The 22,581-nt window shown below is 32.4% G+C and overlaps 1 protein-coding gene across 4 annotated transcripts in view; it reads right to left on the reverse strand.

Moving 5' to 3' along the window:
* REV1 (REV1 DNA directed polymerase) overlaps positions 1 to 22,581 on the reverse strand; it is a 100,710-nt gene that overhangs the window by 13,010 nt on the left and 65,119 nt on the right. For 2 of the 4 annotated variants that reach the window (XM_074300392.1, XM_074300394.1), the window contains 6 exons: positions 21,588 to 21,705; positions 14,345 to 14,473; positions 12,642 to 12,796; positions 10,647 to 10,766; positions 8,078 to 8,298; positions 437 to 609 (listed from right to left, as the gene is read on the reverse strand). In XM_074300392.1, the coding sequence (XP_074156493.1) occupies positions 437 to 609; positions 8,078 to 8,298; positions 10,647 to 10,766; positions 12,642 to 12,796; positions 14,345 to 14,473; positions 21,588 to 21,705 (916 nt within the window). Of the gene's footprint in view, positions 1 to 436; positions 610 to 8,077; positions 8,299 to 10,646; positions 10,767 to 12,641; positions 12,797 to 14,344; positions 14,474 to 21,587; positions 21,709 to 22,581 lie in introns of all 4 variants that reach the window. The other 2 variants (XM_074300391.1, XM_074300393.1) reach the window with 1 other exon arrangement.

Genomic DNA, 22,581 nt, shown 5'->3' on the forward strand with positions numbered 1-22,581 from the left:
ATAAAATACTTAGCACCTTGTTCAAACACAAACTCTACTGAAATGACCTAATTCACTCTCCATACACATGCACATCAACAATCATATTGGTAAATGGTAATATAGAACAGTCCCTTGAGATCTGCTGCTTTCTCCTTTACTTCTTTTTTAAAGAGCTTAAATATCTCTTAAGAGTAAATACAGGCTAACCTGTATACTGGAAGAAAAATAGGCAGAACAGATAATGAAGCAGACTGACTTCACTGAAGGGAATGATAAGTGCTAGGCAAATCAAGAACAGTAAAGTGACACATAAGCCAGTAATAACAAATATTTAATAATTTTTTTTTAATTTTGCAGACTTGTAAAAAAGCTTCATGAGCCTCTTTCCACTGTTTACTATCAGTAACATTAATTTCAAACAATTATATGAATATTTCTTTTTGAAGAAACTTACCTGGCAACATTGTCACAAATTCCATGACCACCAAATTTGGCTGTTTCTACAGGAGCTCCAGCCTTTCTGACCATGATTTTCAGAGTTAATCGTTTTCCCTTCATGCCAGCAGCTTCAAGTCTTCGCTGGATCTCTTCTGCAAGACTTAGAAGAAAAGCTTCTGCTTCCTTTGGCTAAGGGGGAAAAAAACCCACAAAATTCCTAGTTATAAGGCCAAATTTTTATTGTCTGACATTAAATTTTTTGATGCTTAAAATATAACACTTAAAATATGAGTGTGTGTATGTGCACCTTCACAACCAGCGAAAGGATATTTTTTCTTTTATTTGCTTTTTGGAGTTGCTCATTTGTGACAACCCACTTTTTTTTTCCCCCTGAGGCAATTGGGATTAAGTGACTTACCTAGGGTCACACAGTCAGTAAGTTTTAAGTATCTGACTCCAGATTTGAACTCAGGTCCTTCTGACTTCAGAGCTGATGCTCTATCCACTGTACCACCTACCTGCCCTGACAACCCACTTTTAACTATCTACAATTATACCTTGACAATTCTCATTGTCATTATGTAAAATGTGAGGTTCCAGATTAACAAATTTACTTGTTACCTATTTTACATTCCCTGGTATTGCTGAAACATCTCTCCTCCTAAAAGGAAGGAATCTCTTCTCCTTTTCCTAGAGGAAAATTTTGGGAAAATATCCTCACAAATTCACCTTTTACTAGGCTTTACAAGAGTCTAAGAGATGAGGCTCTCTCTTCCATCATAACAAGCAGAGTTCTGAGAATGGGGTATGAAGATAAGCTTTTTTAGCTCATCAAACTTCAGATTTACACAGAATTCAAAGAGCATGAGATATTTTCACATTCAAATATACATTCTACAGCTCCATCTGATTTTAAAAATTACTTATGTCACTTTGTTGTCTATTCAGTTTAGTCATATCCAATGCTTTGTGATCCCATTTTCAGTTATCTTGGCAAAGATACGGAGCAATCTGCCATTCTGTTCTCTAGCTCATTTTATAGATGAGGAAACTGAGGCAGCAAAAAGGCCAGGTAACTTGCCTATGGTCACACAGCTATGAACTTATGAAGATGAGCATTCTTGACTCCAGATTTGGCACTTTATCCACTATGCCACCTAATTGCTCTTTTCATGCCATCACTTCCTCAGAAGTGAAGATAAACAGAAAAGGTAAATATGTGAATGGCATATTGTTCAGAATAAGTGATCTTAGAATCACAACCTGTATTTAAGTTCTAGATTTACTACTTAATAGCAGAAAAAATGGGTAATAAGTTAATATTTTTGAGTTTCATGTTGCTTATTTGAAAAGGAAGAAAATACATTTATTCTACTGCCCTCTCAGACTTATGAGGAAAATGGAAATGCCTCTAAATATTAAAGCACTATACATTATAGTTATTTACAGATACACAAGTGATGGGCAAACATTTAGTTTCTAGCCACTACAAAAAGAGCTTCTATAAATAATTTTGTTTTTCCCTCACAGTCCTTTTTCACTAATTTGATAGGGGTGGGGTCATTTTAATTTCTATTTCTCTGATAATTAGTGATTCAGAACATTGCTTCATATGCTTCTTTGGTTATGAAATTTTCTCTGATCCACAGGTCTGAAAGGTAATTCCTTCTGTGCTCCACTAATTTGCTGTATTATCACTCATGTTTAAATCATTCTGAGCTTGTTTTAATATACAATTTTAGCATACAGTGTGAGGTGTTGGTCTATACCTAGGTGATAACTTTATAGTTTTTATATTTTTATAGTTGAGTAGAGAATTCTTGTCACAATATCCATTTTGATAAACCTATGCAGGTTTATCAAATAACAGGAGCAGCTAGGTGGAACAGGGAATACAGTGCCAAGCCTGGAGTTACAAAGATTAATAAAGATTCTTAAGCAAAGTATTGTTTTGGTTCTATGACCTTAATGAGTTCAAATCCAGCCTCAGACACTTCCTAGATGTGTAACCCTAGGCAAGTTAGTTGGTCCTGTCTACCTCCTTTGTCAAACGAGCTGGAGAAGGAGATGACAAACCACTGCGGTGTCTTTGCCGAGAAAACCCCAAATGGGGTCACAGAGATTCGGGCACAATTGAAATGACTGAAAAACAACAACAAAAGGTTACTATCCTCATTTGCTTCTGTATACTACATATCTAATCTGTTCTGCTTGCTGTTCAACTTTTCTATTTCTTAACCAAAACTAAATTCATTTGATAATGACAGCTTTGTAGTACAGAGTTCAAGATCGGATACTGTTTAATATCTTCTCTTCTCATTTTTTTCAACGATTCCTTTGATATTTGTGACCTTTTGTGTCTTCAGATAAATTTTACTAATTTTTTTTTTGCTCTATAAAGTAATCCATCATAGTATCTGTAAAAAGGTGATAATTTTTATATCCCTTTTGTCCTATTTATACTCTTCCTATTACTTTATTACTATAGCTGGAAATTCCACTAAATTATTATGTATGTAATAACAGTGATGTAACAAATCTAAGATAAGACAGACTATTCCCATAACAAATAATGCTAGGTCTTCATTTAGAAAGGTACTACTTATTTTAAAGAAACTTCCTTTTATTCCTATAATTTCTAGTTGTTTTTGTTTTTTTAAACAAGTCTGGGTATGGATTTTGCCTAAAGTTTTTTGCATCTGTTATTTTTGTTGGCTTGTTGTTAATATGGCCAATTATACTTGTATTTTTTTATACGACAGAATAAACACTGCAGTCTTGTCATAGTATATGATCTTTGTGGTAGATTGCTGAAACACCCTTGCTAATTTTCAAATTTTTAAAAATTTACATCAATGTTCATTAGGGAAATTGGTCTATTTTCTTTCTGTTTATTTACATACTTTCCCAGTTTATGTGGCATTGGAAGAAGTTGTTTTTTTAAACATTTGTAAAAATTCACTTTTAATTACATCTGGGCTAGAGTTGTTTTCTTTGGGAATGTTAAATTTCCTTTTCTGAGATTGACTATTCCTCAATTTCATTTCTATTATCAGTTTTATTGGAATAACCTAGAGTAAAATGCTTCTTAACAATTGCATTTGTTTCTTACTTACTGGTTTTAAATTCATCTTTTTCATATTTAATATTGTTAATTTAGCCTGTACCCTTTCTCAAAAATCAAAATATCCAATGCTTATCTATTTTACTGATTAAAAAAAAAAAGACCTAGCCTAGTTTTATTTCTTAATTCAGTGGTTTTACTTTTGTTAATTTCTTTTTTGATTTATAAGATAATTCATTTTGGTGTTTATTTGGGAAGTAATTTTCATTACAACTATGATCAGAAAAGAATGTATTTAACATTCTTCCAAGCGTATCAACATTTTCAGTTTTTGTGAAGGTGTCATTTACAGCTTATATATACTCTTTTTAATTTCCCTTTACTCTCCAGAGATCTATCACATTTAATTTTTCTAAAATTTTACTCAGCTTAACTCTTGTTTATATTTTGGTTTAAAGGGGGTAAACTGTTATCTCCCACTATTAAAGTTTATGATTAAAAAAAAATTCTTTAGAATATTCTTTAAGAATTCATATACTATGTCCTTTGGTGCACAAATATTAGAGAATTGATATTTTATCTATAGTACCATTCAGCAGTTTGTCTTTTCAAATTAGGTCTATTTTTATTTTTTTGCTTTATTTCAAGTCAAGATTGCTATCTCACTTTAAAAAAAAAATTTCAGCTGAAACAATACATTCTCTCTCCAGCTTATTTTAAATCTCTATTTTTGTTTCAAAATTATAATAAATAATATATCGTTATAATCTGGTTTCTAATAGACTCTGATATCATCTTTATTTTGTGGTCAAGTTCATCCCATTCATAGTTATCATTGTTGGTTGTTTTTTTTCCTTCCATCCTATTCACTTTTTTTGCCGTCCCTCTCTTCAAAGTATTTTGCTTCTGACTTCTGCTGTCCTTCATCTGCCTTCTGTTTTATTCACTAACACCCCTCTTTTTCTCCTTTTCCTTTAGCTTCTTTTCTTTCTATTTCCCTAGTGGGTGAGATGAATTTCTCTACCCAAATGCCTGTATATTCTTTCCTTTAATGAATTCAAATGAAGAATAAGGTTCAAGTATTGTCTGCTCCCTCCCACCACCTCCTCTGTTATATAAATTCTTTCTTTTGTACACCCTTTATATGCGATAAGTTTCCTGATTTTTCTTTTTCCTTTCTCTCCTTCCTCATCCAAGTACATTCCTTTCCTCTACATTTCTATTTTCTTTTAAGATTATCCAAACATAACAGAACCACACCTAAATCTCCTTAGCATAATCTTGGATGGAAAAAATGGGATATTCAATGAATTGCCCAGACTTCCAGGATTTTGTTAAAAAAGTCCTGAACTTAATAGAAAATTTGACATATAAGATCCAAGAGAAATATAAAGTAAACATTAAAGACTAAATACAAGGGACTCAAAATGGACAAGTTGTTTTATATGTAGAAATATAAACTATGTCTAAGATTGTCATTAGTAATTGGATAGTCTGAAAGAAAGATTGGGATAGAGCCAAAATATGATGTAATTAAAAAAAAACCAAAACTGTAAAGGAAAAGGTAAGAAGGGTAATTATATTATACAATGAGGTACAAAAAGAACTGAGAGGAAATAGGGGAGGAGAGCTGGTAGTTTTGGAACTCTAATCTCATCAGGAATGAATTAAAGAGGGAAATATATATAAACATAAAAGGGTAGAAAAGTGTTCTAAATTCAAAAAAAGATGAGGCTAAGGGAAGGGGGGAGAGAAGAGGGGGATTTTTAGAGGGAACCTTACTTTGATCCGATGATCAGAGTTAAATTAGAAAGAAACTCATACATTTAGAAGAAAATAAAAGATTTCTAAATTTGCAATAAATAAAAGTGAGGGAATAGAATGAAGGGATGGTTTAGAAGGGTAAATACAGGAATGGAATTAAGAGGGATAGGGTGGGGGGGGAGAAAAGAGGGATTTTGGAAGGGTTAACTAATAGGAGGGCAAGGTAGCAGGTAGAAATACAGTAGAACAATCAGGAGAAATAGAAAATAAGCAATACACATAAACACAAAATAAAGTTCAAAAGTACAATTTTTAGGTAAGAAAAAAAGCAGGGGTAGTAATTATGATCTCAGATGAAGTTAAAGCCATCCTTAATCCGGGTGATGATGAGGTTCTGAGATGTTCCAAGTGTTATTTTGTGGCCATAAGATTGGAAATAATAACCTTGTTTAGATCCTTATAACTTCTTGCCCATATTTATCTTTTTATATTTCTCTTGAATGTCATATTTGCTGTTTAACTTTAATCTTTTCATCAGGAATACTTTTTTTCAATATGAAAGACTTCTATTTCTTTTCCTGTCCTGTAAGATTTTACCAAGGAGGTTATCTTTGGTTTTAAGTCTAATTTCTTTGCCTTCTGGAAAGCTCCTTTGTACTTGACTTCTTTCTGGATGCTTGCAGTATTTTCTCCTTAACCTGGGAGTTCTGGATTTTATTTGTACTATTTCTGGTAGTTTTCATTTTAGAGTTTCTCTCAGAAGACAATTGGTGGATTATTTCAATTTCTGGTTTTAAGATATCTGGTGTTCTTTTAGATTTAATTAAATTTTTAGATTTCTTGATAATATGTTTTTGTTCAGGTGGGCTAGTAATTTTAAAATTTTCTCCCCTACATTTATTTTACAGGCCAGTTGTTTTTCCTATGAATGATTTCAATTTTTTTTTTTCAGTCCTTTGACATTATTTGATTATTTCTTCATTTCTCCTAGTTATCAACCTTCCATTCTACCAATTGTAGTTTTCAAGTTTTTAAAAGTAATATTTTGCATTTCTTTTATAATTATTTTTAAACTTTCATTTAAACCTACCATTTGGTTTTAAGTCATTTTAAAAATCCCTTTTAAGTATTCTAGGAATTTTTGTTGGACTTATGTCCAATGTTTACTTTTCTTAAGTCTTTGTATGTTGTTATTTTATAGTCAATGTCTTCTGTATCTGTGTCTTGAGTTTTATCATCAGAGTAGCTCTTTTTGGACCTATTCATTTTTTTGTTGGTTTGATGACAAACTCAACCTCTTTCTTGACTTTGGAATTTATGTTATTGCTGGGTTCTGTTCACTTCTCGGCAGTAGAAGAATGGATGTATGGAGTTACAGTTCTTTTATGTACTCACTGCTTTCTTAATTCAATCTAGGTACATCCAAGTTTTGAGTGCCCCTAAACTGGTATGATCCAAGAAATGTCTTTTCACCATCCTCCTGGTCTGAGCTCTACAAATTTCTGTCCCAGACTGGGGAGTGTTGGCTTATAGGTGTTTCTGTAGACTGCTGCTGAACTTCGTTAAGTAGGAGACCTTTTCTGATATGGAGCATTTAAATTACTGGCTCCCATTCCCTTTCAGTGTTATAGCTAAAGACTAGAACTGAGTGCCTGCTGCTCTATTCCTGGAATTAGAGCATTTTTATGTTTTTTAAACTTATTTCTTGTCCAGTACAAAGTTGGAGTAGACTCATGCTCAATTACTCCTTCATCCTGGATCCAGGTATTAGGAAAGAGAATTTCCACCTAGAACTCTACACCTAGTATTAGTTCCAAGACACCCTGGAGACTTTCCCCTGCTCCAATGGATGACCTCACCATAGTATTTTGTCTTGCCCCTCATATTCTTTCTCTAGGGGTTAGAATGCTCCCTGCTGTTAGCACTCCCCAGTTATGACTGGTATCCTGGTATCTGCTGACCTTTCTGTCTCCCTAAGCTGTTCTTGGCTGGAAAAATGACTTTTTCTTGGTTTTCCCCATTCAGAATTCAGTCTACTGTTTTCTATATTACTGTGGAAAAAGTTTGCTGACTGAGCTAAGCAAAAATGCTTCTCACTGCACCATCTTTACTCTGTTCCCAAGAGACTCCCTGACCTATCTTTCCCACTTTCCAATCCAACCTCAACATAAGTGCCACAAAATTTTCCAGAAGCATAAATCTAATTACTTCTTACTGCCAATTCAAAATGTTCCACGACTCTTTTTCTTCCAAAATCAAATATTAACTCTTGTTTGGTGTTTAAGACTCTTCACAATTTTACTTTTTTGTAACTTTTAAGTCCTCTTATAGCTTAGTCTGGAGTTTTATGGTCTCAATCTATTATCTTAGTATATCAAAAATTTAGGAAAGTGTCTAACACAGACACTTATTAAATGTGTATTTGTTAATTTAATCCTAAAAAAAGGCTGAAATCCATGATGTGGTATGGAAAAAAAAAAAAAGCTGTCTATGATTCAAGAAACAGCAAAATTCTACTTCTATTTGTATAACTGCAGGCAAGTTATACTTAATTCACACAAGTCTCAATTTCCCTGTCAAATAAAGGAACTTTGCTTAATAACTCTTATTATTCAAAAATCAAGTTCCAGAGAAAGACAAGACGCTCTAAGATTTTCTTGTATGAGTTTATGCAACCCTAGCTCAAAGAAAATTGAGCTAGATTGCTGGCAAAGTAATATAGATGCCTAATCATAGAGAGGATTCCAGTTTACCTAGGAATACAGGATATAAATATAAAAGATGCAATGCAATACTATAAATCAATGGCCTTGTCATACGAATGATTACCTGAGTAAACCTTATTCCATAGTTGATTTCAGCTGACACAGATTTCCTTTCCTTTTCTGTTCGAACTGGTCTATCATCCAAACCCCGGCAGAATCTATAAAGCATCTGCCCTGTCTTTGGACCAAATTCTTTTTGGAGTTTTGACATAGTTATATATTGCAGGTCCCCACAAGTTTTAATTCCCAAAGATGCTAATTTGGATTCCATTGTTCGACCAACTCCTATAGGGAGAAGAAATATAATTTCAATAAGAGTGTAAAAGTAAATTATCCAAAGAAAATCACTGTAAGTACAATTGGAATTTTTAGAATGTCAATGCAATTTTTAGAAATATAAAATCTGACAGAAAAATCTTTGTAAACAAATATTTTAAGATAGAAACTAAAGTACAGAACTATTAAGCAATGTATAGAATTATCTTTTTGATTAAAAAAGATTTTGGTGATCTGGATTCAAATATATATTTTTAAGAACTATATAAATCTGCTGAACGAGTTGATAAATCCTAGTGGGTAGTTAGAAACTTCCCAAATTCATGCTACTAATTACCTCACAAAAGCTATTTTAAAAATTTGCCTTAGCTGAATAGTAATTTCCTTCTCCCCCCCCCAAAAAAAACCATTTAAGTTGAGATCAAACATTACAACAGCTTTAGGAACAGTGATCAAATATACCAAGAACTTATCAGAAAGCCTCCATAGCATTTAAAACACAATGGAAGCTGTTCCTAATGTATCTCAAATGTAACTCATTTCCCATCTCTATACCTTGCGCTAGGTATTTTGTATGCCTCTACTTTATATCTTCTGTTCTTTTAAGACATATCAAATGCACCATTTTCTACATTAAATCTTTCTTAGGCTCCCAATTGCTAGTGTCCTTCCTTTGAAACTACCTTATATTTCTGCATGTCTGCATGTGTGTGTGTGTGTGTGTGTGTGTGTGTGTATGTATGTAAGTAGTTGATGTTTAGTCTTCATTCTTAAAGAGGATCATGACATCGGGGAGTTGATGCCATGACACACAAGTGAACTGCATTTAAGTGAGGGAGGGCTGTACAAGGTCACATGCCTCACTTTCCCCTCCAGAGCCATTTGGGTCCAGTGGACCAGTTACAGATCAGGACAACTGGATTTGGCCTGGCTGTAGTCGGAGACCTCACTTTTTATGCTAATGTCTTCATCAGGTCTCAGTTTGACTGAAGCTATGCCTATTCTAGGTGCACTTATCACTTCATTAGAATATAAGTTTCTTACAAGTAGGGACGGCTTTTTTCTTTGTACTTAAATTGTCCAATTGGCACATAATGATGCTTACAAAGATTTTTAAAGCTCTATGATATACTCACTTACATTGAAGAGTACTGATTCTATTTTGCTCTTCAGTTTATTTCCCATCTCTAGCTCCTGGGATTCTATACAGAACCCTCTTCTCAAAATACACTGCTAATTCATCCCATACCTCTTCTTAACCATGCTAATCCTTTTAGATAGATATATCCTTGAGGAGGGAAGGCCTAAATATGAATCTCACCCTACAATTTATAATTATGGCATAAAATCTATCTTTTCCATTTATGCTTTACATTCAATCCTGATAGTTAACCATATTTTGGTGCACTTATATTCACATATTTGAAGCCAGATATATCTTAAGGCTGGCTTCTTTCTTAGGTAGTGGATATTTCTACTACTATTTCTCTTCCCACTACTCTATAAACATCTAGCCATAGATGGGTGGAGTCTGCCCTCATCCCATATTTTTTACTTTCTTTAGATTTGCAAGACTTTAACAAGTACAATTTCATCAGTTCTTGTTTGTATAACCTATCCCCTAGTTTGGGGGGGGGGGGAAGACCATCATTTTCCTTTACTTTAAGTTGTGGTTAGAAATCCAAATCAGCTGAAAGCAATAAGTTCCTAAGTGAATAGTCTTCTGAGGCACAGACCTTCAAATTATAGTGGGGATGAAAATAAAAATCATCCTCCCTAAAGGTCTTCAATCTTCTACCCAAACATTAATAATTCTTAATAATGTTTTCTAGAGTCCTTAAGATAGGACACAAGTCATTCTAGATCAATTTTTTAAAACAAAAATCAGGGTCACTAAACTGTGAGGTCAGGAAAATACTACAAACACAGTTTATCTAGATTTTAGCAAGACATAAAATATTCCATATTAATTTTATGGAAAAGAAGAGATGTGCATAAAACAATTAAAAAAATTTGTAAGAGGTTGAATGGGCAGTAAACAAAAGAGTAGATATTAATGATTCAATGTCCTCCTATTTTCAAATGACAGCTTAAGATTTTTAGCTCACAGCCCTGATATCACCATTTGATGGAGATTTCAAATGACAATATAAATGATTAATATTCAAAATTACAAATATACCCCCCCAAATCAATTGATGTTCATTATAAAAATTCAAGGTAACCTTTATTAAGGTGTACATATTCAAGACAGCATGAGATGCAATCCACAAAAACCACAATTCTTGCCCTCAAAATTCAATTATTAAAATAGCATTTGCATAGGGAGAAAAAATGCAAAAAAAGTTTGAATGTACCTGGTAGACTAGTAACTAGTTGTCCTCTAATAAAATCATCCACTTCTTCTGGCTTTAAATGATATTGTCCATCTGGTTTGGCTTTCCTTGTTGCCATTCTGGCCAGCAGAATATTGGAACCTATAAAGTCAAAAATCATGAAATCAGCTTCATAAAAATCCACTCACAAAATTTGCTCTTTTCTTTTGCAGATCTCTACAGGCAAAAAAAAAAAAAAAAAAAAAAAAAAAAAATTGACTTAATACCTGATTGTTAAGAACACTAAAAATTATCAGGAATATTGAATACTTCAAATCAAAGTAAATCAGCTACATTAAATGGCAGTATAAAGAGAAATCTTTTAATACCATAAGATTAAAAGAAATCTTATTAAAGTTTAGATTTCATTAGACAAGATCCATTAAATTTTGGTCCTGCATTACATATATGATTTTTTGATTCTCATTATGATCATTACTAATTTATTTAGGTGATGTAAGGGAAAGGGGAAAACTTGGTCTCCCTATCTTGCCATGTACCAACATCCATTTATGAGTTGGATCCCATTGCTCATCAATACCTAAATTTTGATCCTGATCTATTTCCAATCTTTGTCAGTTTATTCCTTTATAACTCAGTGGACTCCCTATTCCTGGGGGTGCTGGACCTATTGCATTCATTTTATCAGCTTCAGTACCAATGCTGCTCAGAAATCCCAATCTCAAGGGATCCACTAGTATCAATTCCCTTAGTAGCAGGGATTATAGACAAGTATGTAACTTGTCTATAATAACCATATTATAGTTATTATAACTTCTACATTAAATCTTTCTTAACTTTTAATTGCTAGTATCCTTCCTTTCAAACTATCCTATATTTCTGCATATCTGTATTTATATGTGCATGTGTGTGTGTGTGGGGGGTGGGTCTAAGTAGTTGATGTTTATTCTTCATTTTCAAAGAGGACCATGACATTGGGGAGTTGATGCCAAGACACACAAGTGAACTGCATTTAAGTGAGGGAGGGCTGTACAAGGTCACCTGCCTCACTTTCTCCTCCAGAGCCTTTTGAGTTCTCTGGCCAGACATAACTAGCCAGTTTAATGCTCACTGCTAAATACTGATAGTTGAATATATTATAGAAGACCTGAGATTCCTCCCTCCGATCATGGATAAGTTATGGACATGTCTCATTTCCTTAAATCTGAACAGTGAGGATATGTGTAGAACATATCTCAGGGATTATAGTAGGATAATGTATATAAATGTCTTGCAAACTGTAAAGTGATATGGAAACATGATATGTAGATATCAATAATCATTATTATTCAAAATTATACCAAGCTGTAAGCAATTCAAGGGGGACAGCAAAACAAATCAGAAAATTCACATGTATCATGTTCTAGTTGGACCTGTTGTTCCAGTAATGTATAATTTATAAAATAACACACACAAAAAAACTCCCACTACCCAAACACAATGAAATTCAGGAATCCTGAGTGCCAGTAGCATATTTCAAAATAGGCTATTTTTTTGTTTAGAGAATCAAAAGAATTTTTAGAAAGATTATTTCTATACAATAATGCTATAATAACTTCCTTCTGTAGAATGGGATAAATCAGAGAGACATATGGATTACAATATAATTCAATTAGGTAGTTTTGAAACCAGATGAATGACCAGACCCAGAGTGGTCATTAATAATTGAGTATCAACCGTCCTTGGCCCTATGTTTTTTTATATGTTGTTTATCAATGACTTAGATAATAATGTTGTGATATAATTTTTGTCAAATTTGCAAACGATAAAAAAGGTACATAGAAAAGCCAAAACACAAGATAAAACTGAGTTTGTATTTTTTAAAAATCTTGACAGGCTAAAGTTTTAATTTACATGGAAAAATCCAACATATTGGCAATAAAAAAAAAAAAAAAATCAGATGACAAGTGGACTAAAGCAACAAGAAGTAAATGCTCCCAAACATGCAATTAAAAATAAATTACATAACATACTTACCCATCCCAACAGAAGCAGCACATTTAGTCTGGTCTTTGATTTCAGTTCGGATGGCATTTGCAAATTCATCAGGAGTAAGTCTGGTCTCTGCAAGGATTTCAGTGATATCTACTAATGCTTCATCACAACTGACAGCTTCAATGTTATGAGTATAGCTAGCAACACAAAGTAAAAGGGAATAATAGGTCATTAGGAACAGCTCACCATTTGTCAGAAAGAATATATTGCAAATAAATTCTTTTTTGGTGTAATTTTACTGATTTCTTTTGCCTTACAAGTTTAAAATATTAAGAAATGTTCTTTCTAAATATTGTTAAAGGAGAACCTATTAAATAGAATCTTTGCATACTGTTATAATTGAAGTTATTTTCAAAGTAGTGTTCTCTTACATTTTGAAAGTTTTCCTTAAATTCCAATTTATTAACAATTAAAAAGATTATGCCAAAGTTTTTGGACATGGAATGTGCATTTGAAGCCATGTGAATGAATTATGAACAACAACCCATGGTTTTTGAGTGAATTAGATATAAAATATATATATATATATATATATAATACAATATTTAATAAGATAATTTTTGCCTGGAATTATTGAAAAAAAAAATTGAAAGGAAAAAAGAGAAAGGAAGATAAATTATTTACTCCTCCTCCTCCCTGGATTACTATAAGACAACTTCCTTTTTTCATAAATTTCTTTACTCACGTTAGTATTCCTCTGAATAATGATGGTTCGCATTTTGAAAAGTCAAATTATACTTTAAAAATCTTTAAAATTTTTCAAACATAAGTACAGTAATAAATTTTCCAAAGAGCTGTGATATAAATCTCAAGTCAGGAAAAAATGATTTACTTTATATCGGGAGATAGTGGTTCAAAGTTAGACAAAGTTCTTCCTTCAAAGATGTTCAGTCTACAATCTAGCAAAATAAGCCATTTCTCTGTTCCTCAAACATATCCTCCATTTCTTGACTCTATTTCTTTGTATTGGTGGATCCCCATGCCTGAAATGCACATCTTCCAGAATTTAGCTTCCTTCAAGATTCAGCTCAAGAAAAACTTTCTACCTGAAATCCCCTCCATCTGCTTGTGCCCTCAATACTTATTCATTTATATTTATTCTATGATTTCTCTCCCATTAAAATATAAGCTCCTTAAGAAAAAAATTTTCATTTTTTTTTTAAATTAATATCCCAAGGACCTAGTATAAAACTTGGCAAATAACAATTACTAACTACTTGCTGAAAGACTGATTTCAGCGACATTTAAAAAGAATTATTAAAGTAAAGACTGGAGATTATTTACTAGGGGTACTGAAAAAAAGATTTTAATATTTATTGGTCTAATATATTAGAATAACCTTTAAGGTTTATTTGAAAATCAAAGTGTGAAAAATTAATTTCAAAATTCACTTAAATTAGTAGAAATTTACTAAACATAAATTCAAACTATTTCAAATTACTGTTGTTCATATATACCTCAAAAATTCTATTATATCTTTACATTATATTTACACTTATATACATTACATGTTATTTGTACTTTTTATTCCTTACCAAATTAAACCACCAGAAGATTCTTAATGGGATGGGATAGAAGTATTGCTGAAATGATTGGCAAATCTTTTTTTATTTTAAGCTAGGTCCTAGTCAGTATTAAAGCTGAAACACAAATATCTAAAATTAAAACTATACTTTATACATTACCTTGCTAATGTTTCATACATTGTTCGAGAAACCTCTTTGTATGCATGAAAATCATATGGAACTGCTTGAAGATTTGGACATAGTTGTTTGGCTTGACCAAAAAACATTCCATTTTTTATACCAACTTGTCTAAAGAAAAAAACAAAAGCACAACAATCTATTATGGTAAGTGTTTCTTTTCTTTTCTTTTTTTGCTGAGGCAATTGGGGTTAAGTGACTTGCCCAGGGTCACTAGGAATTGTTAAGTGTCTGAGATCACATTTGAACTCAGGTCCTCCTGACTTCAAGGCTGATGCTCTATCCACTGTGCCACCTAGCTGCTCCTATTAAGTGTTTCTTAAGTGAAAATAAAAATCCCCAAAATGCTTTACATTTTTTTCTTATATCAGGCATTTAGAATTTTAATATATCTACTGTAGGTAGTTAACAAGTATTTAAAAAAACAAACAACAAACATCTTACAATTCTAAACTATTTATTGAGTGATTTTTTTAAACATTTTTTAAAAATTCTGAACTTAATAAATAAAATGGGTATTTCTAATACACAGCAGAACAGGAAAAAGAGGACTAGATAATTTTTTCTTTACGGTTCATCTTTTTGAAAATGCTTCAATGACTTTGCCATTTAAAAAAATTTGGGGGGGGGTGTCTTATCCTTATTCTTCCCTAACTCCCATTCCCAAGCAGACTGGAAAATAAAAAAGTAAGAAAATTATAATAAATATACATTGACAAACAAATTTCCCACACTGGTAGCATTAAAAAAAAAAAAATTTGTCTTATTCTTTACATCTTTAAAACTATTTATACATACACACACACACACACACACACACACACACACACACACACACACACACACACACACACGTGCGCGCATGCGCTTTGGGGGGTGGTCAGGGAGTTGGGATTAAGTGATTTGCCCAGCTAGTAACTATCTAAGGCTGGATTTGAACTCAGGTCATCCTGAATCTAGGGCTGATGCTCTGTCCACTATCCCAAGTAGCTGACCTATACACAATATTTATATTAACATTGCAAGAAATGACATTTGGCAATTGGTTTGAGATTTAAAAAAAAAAAAAAAAAATTAGAAGGGAAAAGGCTGAATTTAATACCGCTGTCCTTTAGCTGGGTTGCTAACATGCCATACATTGTTGAAATCAAAATTAAAGAGTAGGAATTTATTGTTTTAAGAATCCTCCAAGAAAACATTCATCTCTAAAGACTTAGATTAAGAAACTACCTAAAACAAGGCTTTACAGCAGACATGTACTTAATCACTCACAATTCACAATTGACTAATTCTAGACTCTAGTAAAAATTCCACTGTGATGATATTGTATGTGATAAAAGTATCAAATTTAAATTCTACCTAAATGCTTTTCAGTATTTGGACCACTTACCAAAAAAACACAACAAAACAAAACAAAAAACAACAACCCAATAAATACGAAATTAATTGTACATAATGAGCAAAATCTTCATCATATTAATTTGTAGGGAACAAAAAAAATTATAAATAGGCACATGGTGTTTCAAAGTATTACATAGTTGCATATAAATATGATCAAAAATTAATATATGTGCATATTCAGATATAGTCACTGATCCAGTCAATAAACAGCTAAGTCTACTTCTAAATGTATACTATTTGAAGAAAAAAGATGAATTGACAACCAGAAACCTTCTAGAAACTTCTGATAATTTAGAACTCAAAGAATTCTACCTGTATGTGATTAAAATACAGTTTTATTTATTCAGACCTATCAAAAACATTTAATTTTAAGAGAGAAGATCCAGAAGGCCAAGCACAATGATTTTAGTATAAGTCCCAACAAAGAAGTTGAGGAAAAAACCTTCTTCAAGAAGATTTTAAATATTTAAATTCTGTTAACATTTTTTATAGAATACACTAGACATTCTCTTGCTTTTGCAAAGATTTTTATCAGAAATGTTTATGTAATGTTTATGTAATCAGTTATTTTAAAAATTTCAACCCATTCTTTAATGACATCACATAAAAGAGTAATATTATTGGAACAGAAAAATTATCAGGAATGAAGATTCATAATAAAATAATAAAAAGTATTTGCCACAGGATTCCTTTAATAACAAGCTGTATAGAATATTAAAATAATCAATTTATTGGATTTGTATACATATCTAATTCATATATGTATAGTTATAATCATTTGAATGTAAATTCAACAACATAATGAAGATTACAGGAGCATAAGATGACAAAATCATGTTAAAGAAACCTGAAAGGCCATAAATATGATCACTTAATAAAACAAGGATATCATTTAACCTGAAAAAAACTTTTTATTTGGATGGTGGGATGAAAATCACCAAAAGGGATAGTTACAATCTCTAAATAAATGGAGAGAGTTCCTTCTTTTGAAAAACAAACACAAATAAATTATGGGTGCTGTATCTCACAGGCTCCTCACAAAACCATGAGGTAAACACAACAGGTGTTATTCTTATTGTATAGGCAAGGAAACAGAGGCTCAGATGGGTCAAAATGATCACAAAGCTATTACTCAGACCCAGTACTCAAACCTAGGTAGATAGCTGCTAACTCAAAGCACAACACTCCCAGAATTACATCAAACATTTAAGTAGTTTATATAATCTTTGCAATTAACATATCATCCTATTAGTTATAGTTTTTTAAGAAACATGTATGTACCTGCATTGATAATTATAGACCCTAAATGAAAATAAAGGCATGAAACAAAAATATCAAAGAAAGACTAAAGACTAGAGTGGATAGTGTAAGGATTATTAAAAGAGAAACAGGAGGTGAAACTGAGGGAGAGCATTCCAAGCTCTTCACAGAGCACAGTTAGTGAAAACTCATGCAGTTGGAAAGAGTGTCATGTACAAGAAGAACAGAACCAGTGTTCCAAGAATCTGGAGGTTGTGGAAAAGAATAAAATGTGAAATTAGACCAAAAAGCTAAAAACAGGCCAGGTTTTAAAATACTATAAAAATCAAATGGAAGAATTTATATTTGATCTTTGATGTATGAGGGAGCCAGTACAGTTAATATTGAGCAGTAGACTAAAGTGCATAGACCTAAATTTTAAGAAAATCACTTTGGTTGCTGAGTGGGAGATGGTATGAGGAAAGAAAACAAAACCAAGTAGATCATTTAAAAGGCTATTTAGCTAGATAATGCAAAGGATAGAATGCCAAGAAGTCAGGAATAGTCTCCTTCCTAGGTTCAAATATAACTTCCATACACTTACTGGCTGACCTTGGGTAAGCCACTTAAGCCTATTTGCCTCAGTTTCTCTACCTGTAAAATGAGCTGGAGAAGGACATGACAAACCACTCCAATATCTCTGCTGAAAAATCCCAAAATGAGATCACAATGAGTTGGAAACAACTGAAATGACTGAACATCAAGAAGCTTCAGGCAGACACTGGATTCATTAAAAGCACCACATAATTTTCAAAAGGCAATTCAAGACTTCCTTCTGTTCCTATTCAATTTTATGTCCAGTTCATTTCAGTATCTAATCCAGATACATACATTCAAATCACCTCTGTGAATTTCATAGAATTGCATATCATAGCTTGGATAACAGATATCCTCCATCCACTTGATTTTTCCTCTGTGTACAGTTAGGCCAAACTATTTGAATGATTACAAACTTACTTAGGAGGGTCTGTAGTGTTTCAGGGCTTCATTCAATGAGCATAAAATCATTTATAACAATTTGGCAAATATTCAGCTTAGTGCTAAATGTCTCATTAGATATAAATGAGAGAATATGCAAACAAAACCATCCCTTTCAAGAATGTTGTTTAATTTTTAAACAGTCCTGGTAACCACCTTGATGAAGAGCCTTTAAAGTTTACATTACTACATCAAACGCTTTCAAAATCATGGACATTAATTGCAGTGACATTTTATATTTCCTGATCCTGTAAATTCTGTCACTGTATAGTCATCTGCTATATACAAATTGTTTTGTAAGATATCAGCTTGTTCTTTTTTTCATAAACTCCTTAATATACATATACAATAATTTCAGAGATTCTAGAAATATGTGAATTTTGTAGAGATTATCTTTTATCTGTAATAAAAGATCTATGATTCTGTTCAAGTATCTTCATATCTTCTTTCTGTTACCCTGAAAATCAACACATCAGTGCCCTCACAAATATGATTCTGACATTATCCTCTTCTGTGTACACTTTGTCTAGTTCAGCTGCTCTTTCCATCTCATGTCACTTAGTGCCTTTTTTAACTTCCTCATGAAGCACATGTGTAATTTTAACATTAAGAATTCTAATGTAATGGCTCCAAACTCACTGATTTCTTGAGAAAAAGACTTATTAGAAAAGTCTTAACAATTTTTTTCAATTACTCTATCTTTTTTTCTCAAGTTCTTCAGGATTGCCTTTCCTTTCAAATGCCCTTTGCAAAATTTGGCTTACTTGGACACTGAACAAATTACTCATCTTTAAGACAGTTTTCTCTTCTCAGTAAAAGGAGAGGGCTCTTTCCTTTGTTTCTATGATGTTCTGTAGGCTTGAATTCATCTTCAGTGGTTATGTTTTGTGAGGTCTCATTGTACTTCCATTCTCTTCCACATTATTTTATATGTGAATTTATACTATAAAAATGCTGCTCTTGCCTGTCATTTTTGTCTAACATGAATAGGCTGAGTTCATTTCTAGGATCTTTTGGACTCCTTATGGTGTTAGAGTGCTTTTTGTCAGTTAATTTTGCCTAAATAATATTGATGTTCTATGTCACAGTATGTTATTTTTATATTAGTTCACATTTATTAGTGTCCATGTTTGATTTAAAAAGTTTAGGTTGAAATTAACTATTTCACTTACTTTTCATTTTAATAATTCTAGTTTACTATTTATTTTTAACTGCTGTAAGTACTATATGCAGACAACTGGTTAATCGATGATTCAAAGTGGTAACTGGTTACTTCTAATTAGATTATAGCCAATTTATTTCTTTTTTTGGAGGGGAGAAGGTGATTTTATTAGATGCTTTTCCAGTCCAATGTCTATCATCCATAATCATTAAAAAAGTATACATGGTAAAGATGTTTTGATGTTGTTTAGTTGTTTTCAACTGTCTGTGACTCCATTTAGAGTTTCCTTGACAAAGTGCTTAAAAAGTTTGCAATTTCCTTCTCTACCTCATTTTTCATATGAAGAAATGTAGGTAAATAGGACTAAGTGACTTGCTTAGGGTCACACAGCTAGTAAGTCTGATGGCGGAGTTGAACTCAGGAAGATGTTGTCTTCCTGACTTCATGATGGGCACTCAATCCATGGTGCCACCTATCTCTGCCCAGTAAGGGTAAGACAATTATTAGGATTTTGTACATTCTATAAATTCTTGATCATTTTTCAACATATATTTCAAAGTATCAGGAATGCTCACTTTTATCTACACTGAGTCAGCAATTTTTAAAGTACAAAAGGGAACCCATGGAGTAAGTAGGCAGGCCTGCAAGGTGAAAATTACTTTCATAATAATATTAAAAAATTTTAAGTTCTACTACAGTAAATATTATAGATGCAGATTTAGGAGTAAGGGTCTTTAATAATTTTTAGGAGTGTAAAAGGATAATGAGACTAAAAAATTTTGAGAACCACTCTATTATCAAGAACCTGTAAAATCATCAAGAATTAAAGTATGTTTGTGGGTGTCTTATAAAAGTTTCTTCTACTTCCTTATTATCTGCAGTTAGAGATTGGTAAGCTAAATTATACATTTCCTCATGATATACTTCTTTCAAATATTCAGCATGGCCATTGTAATACAAAGACTAAGGACCTATTACATGATGTTTATTGTTGTCTGTTTTATATAATAAAAATAATTCTGCCAACTGCTTTACTTGACTAAGCAAAGAGAACCTGTGGACTACCTTTCCATTTAGCTTGAAATTCCTTTTGTCTTCTGATTTCAATTATAGTGAGGACTTCAAGATTGACATAATTCAGTTACTTCAGAAGTTTATCTACTTCCTTGTCAATAACACATAACTTGCATTTGTGGTACCACACACTGATTTCATATTTAAATCTAAAATCTATGGGATTTTCATTATGCGCTTCCTTTATCACTGCAGAAGTGGAAGGGTAGCTATTTACAACTGAATACCATTCTATTCTATTCTATTCTTTGCATCTATAGTTGTAGTGAACAAAGAAATTCACCACTAAATTGCCAGTCTACTGGTACCGAAACTCAATTAGGCTGAGTCACAAAAGAGACATATAGTCAGCTGCCAGAACCAGGTGCAAAGCTTTACCATTATGGGCTAACATATTAGAACCTGCCCAAAGCCAGCAAAGCTTTATTGTACATCTAGGACCATTTCATGGTTTCTGAATTGTTTTATAATTATCATCTTATTTAATAGGGTGATACAATTTCTCACTGCAAACTCAGCACTCTCTTCACAAAACAATGATGTAGCTCTGTACTGGCTTTATTATCTTCATCTTATAGATGATGAAAGTGAAGTTCAGGGAAGACATAAGAGCATGCATCTAGGTGATATATTAACCCAAGTTTTCTGATTATAGAGTGAGGTTCTGTGATTTGGCCACAGATACATAGCTAAAAAATGAGGGGTATAATTTGAATTAAGGTCTTCATTATACCATATCTAATTTTTTGTCCACAAGTGGAAAAAAACCCACTTATTTCTAAGATTCTCTGATAATGGCTAATATTTAAATAGCACTTCAAGGCTTCTAAACTGCTTTACAAATATTATCTGATATATCCTTCAAAACAACCCTCTGAGATTATATTCTCTAGTTCCATGCTTCCAACAAGTTTCAAAAGATGAGCTCAGAAAAAGGAGACAAAAGAACATGTTCCCTTTCTAGATGTATCTGTGACAATTTGCTTGAAAACAACTTTTAGAATTGATAGATTAATTGGCACAGCTGAATATTCTGGATTGTTTTTTTTCCCCCCAGTGGGTGAAAGGATGGTAGCTCTCTGACTTCAACAATGTAGAAATCCCCAGCAAAAAATGTTTATTAAGACAAAATAGATCTTTCTCTGAAATGTTCTCATCTTAGAAAGCTGCCCTAGCTATCAAGGAGTGAAGGGAGATAAGGAGTTCTCAAAGCCAGTATTTGTCAAAATGAATATACCACTGAATATATATCATTATCCTCATAAATCCATTTTTTCCATACAATTTACGTCACATTCCACTTCCACATACCTGGCTTCATAACTACAAGATGCAATTTCAGCCTTGGATAAAACAGAGTCAATTCCATTTGCTTGTGCAGAATCCTGATTCTCCAATAGAGATGAATCTGGTACATCAGGAACTCTATCTGCTTTGAAAATAATAGATTGTTATAATCAATATGTAAGAAAAGCTTGATTTTAGTTCAAAATGATGTTTTCCACTTCTTTCACTTAACCCATAAATAACAAATCAAACTGCAACTCCAACGACTGGGAGCTATATCACAATAAATAAGGAAAAATATAGTGCTCCATTATTATTTGCCTATCTTATCCTATAGTTAAATAAAAACAGATCATTATTATGAAATTAAAAGTACTCATTTACTATGCAGACTTTCATAAGCCAATGAGGTTTTTTAGAACATGCTACAAAATAAAATATTCCTTCATTAGTACAATCTCTGGAGATCAACCCATATGGCCAGAGATCAGCAAGTAGAACCAGCTGTACATAGTTCTTTAAAAAAAGGAGTTCTCCTGCAAAGGACATCAAGTTTTAATCCATGGAAACAATAAGCTTCCTACAGTATGTTTCCTAATACTATAGTAAAATAGCAACATAATTAATAAATATTATCCTTTTGATATAGTACTTGCTAAATACTTGATAAAAATTTTCATATTATTTTAATCCCTCTTTTCACCCCTAAGCACACTCCAGCTTAAATATTACAATAAAATATCAATTAAAATAACAATATAACTATATCTGTGGCAGTTAATCATTTGTATTCAATTAACATTTAGGATTAAAGGAAAACTAGACATTCAGAGTATACCCTGGTAGATTTTGGCTAATGGGCCTACAAATTCACCAATTGTCCCTTGATCTAAAAACCAAATATATATATTTTTACACACACACACACACACACACACAGAGTTTACTAAATACCAAGAGCAAAACAAAAGAAAGCATGCACATACACATACACATACACACACACACACACAACTAC

Source organism: Sminthopsis crassicaudata, chromosome 3 (assembly GCF_048593235.1).
Source record: "Sminthopsis crassicaudata isolate SCR6 chromosome 3, ASM4859323v1, whole genome shotgun sequence".
NCBI classification, from domain to species: domain Eukaryota; kingdom Metazoa; phylum Chordata; class Mammalia; order Dasyuromorphia; family Dasyuridae; genus Sminthopsis; species Sminthopsis crassicaudata.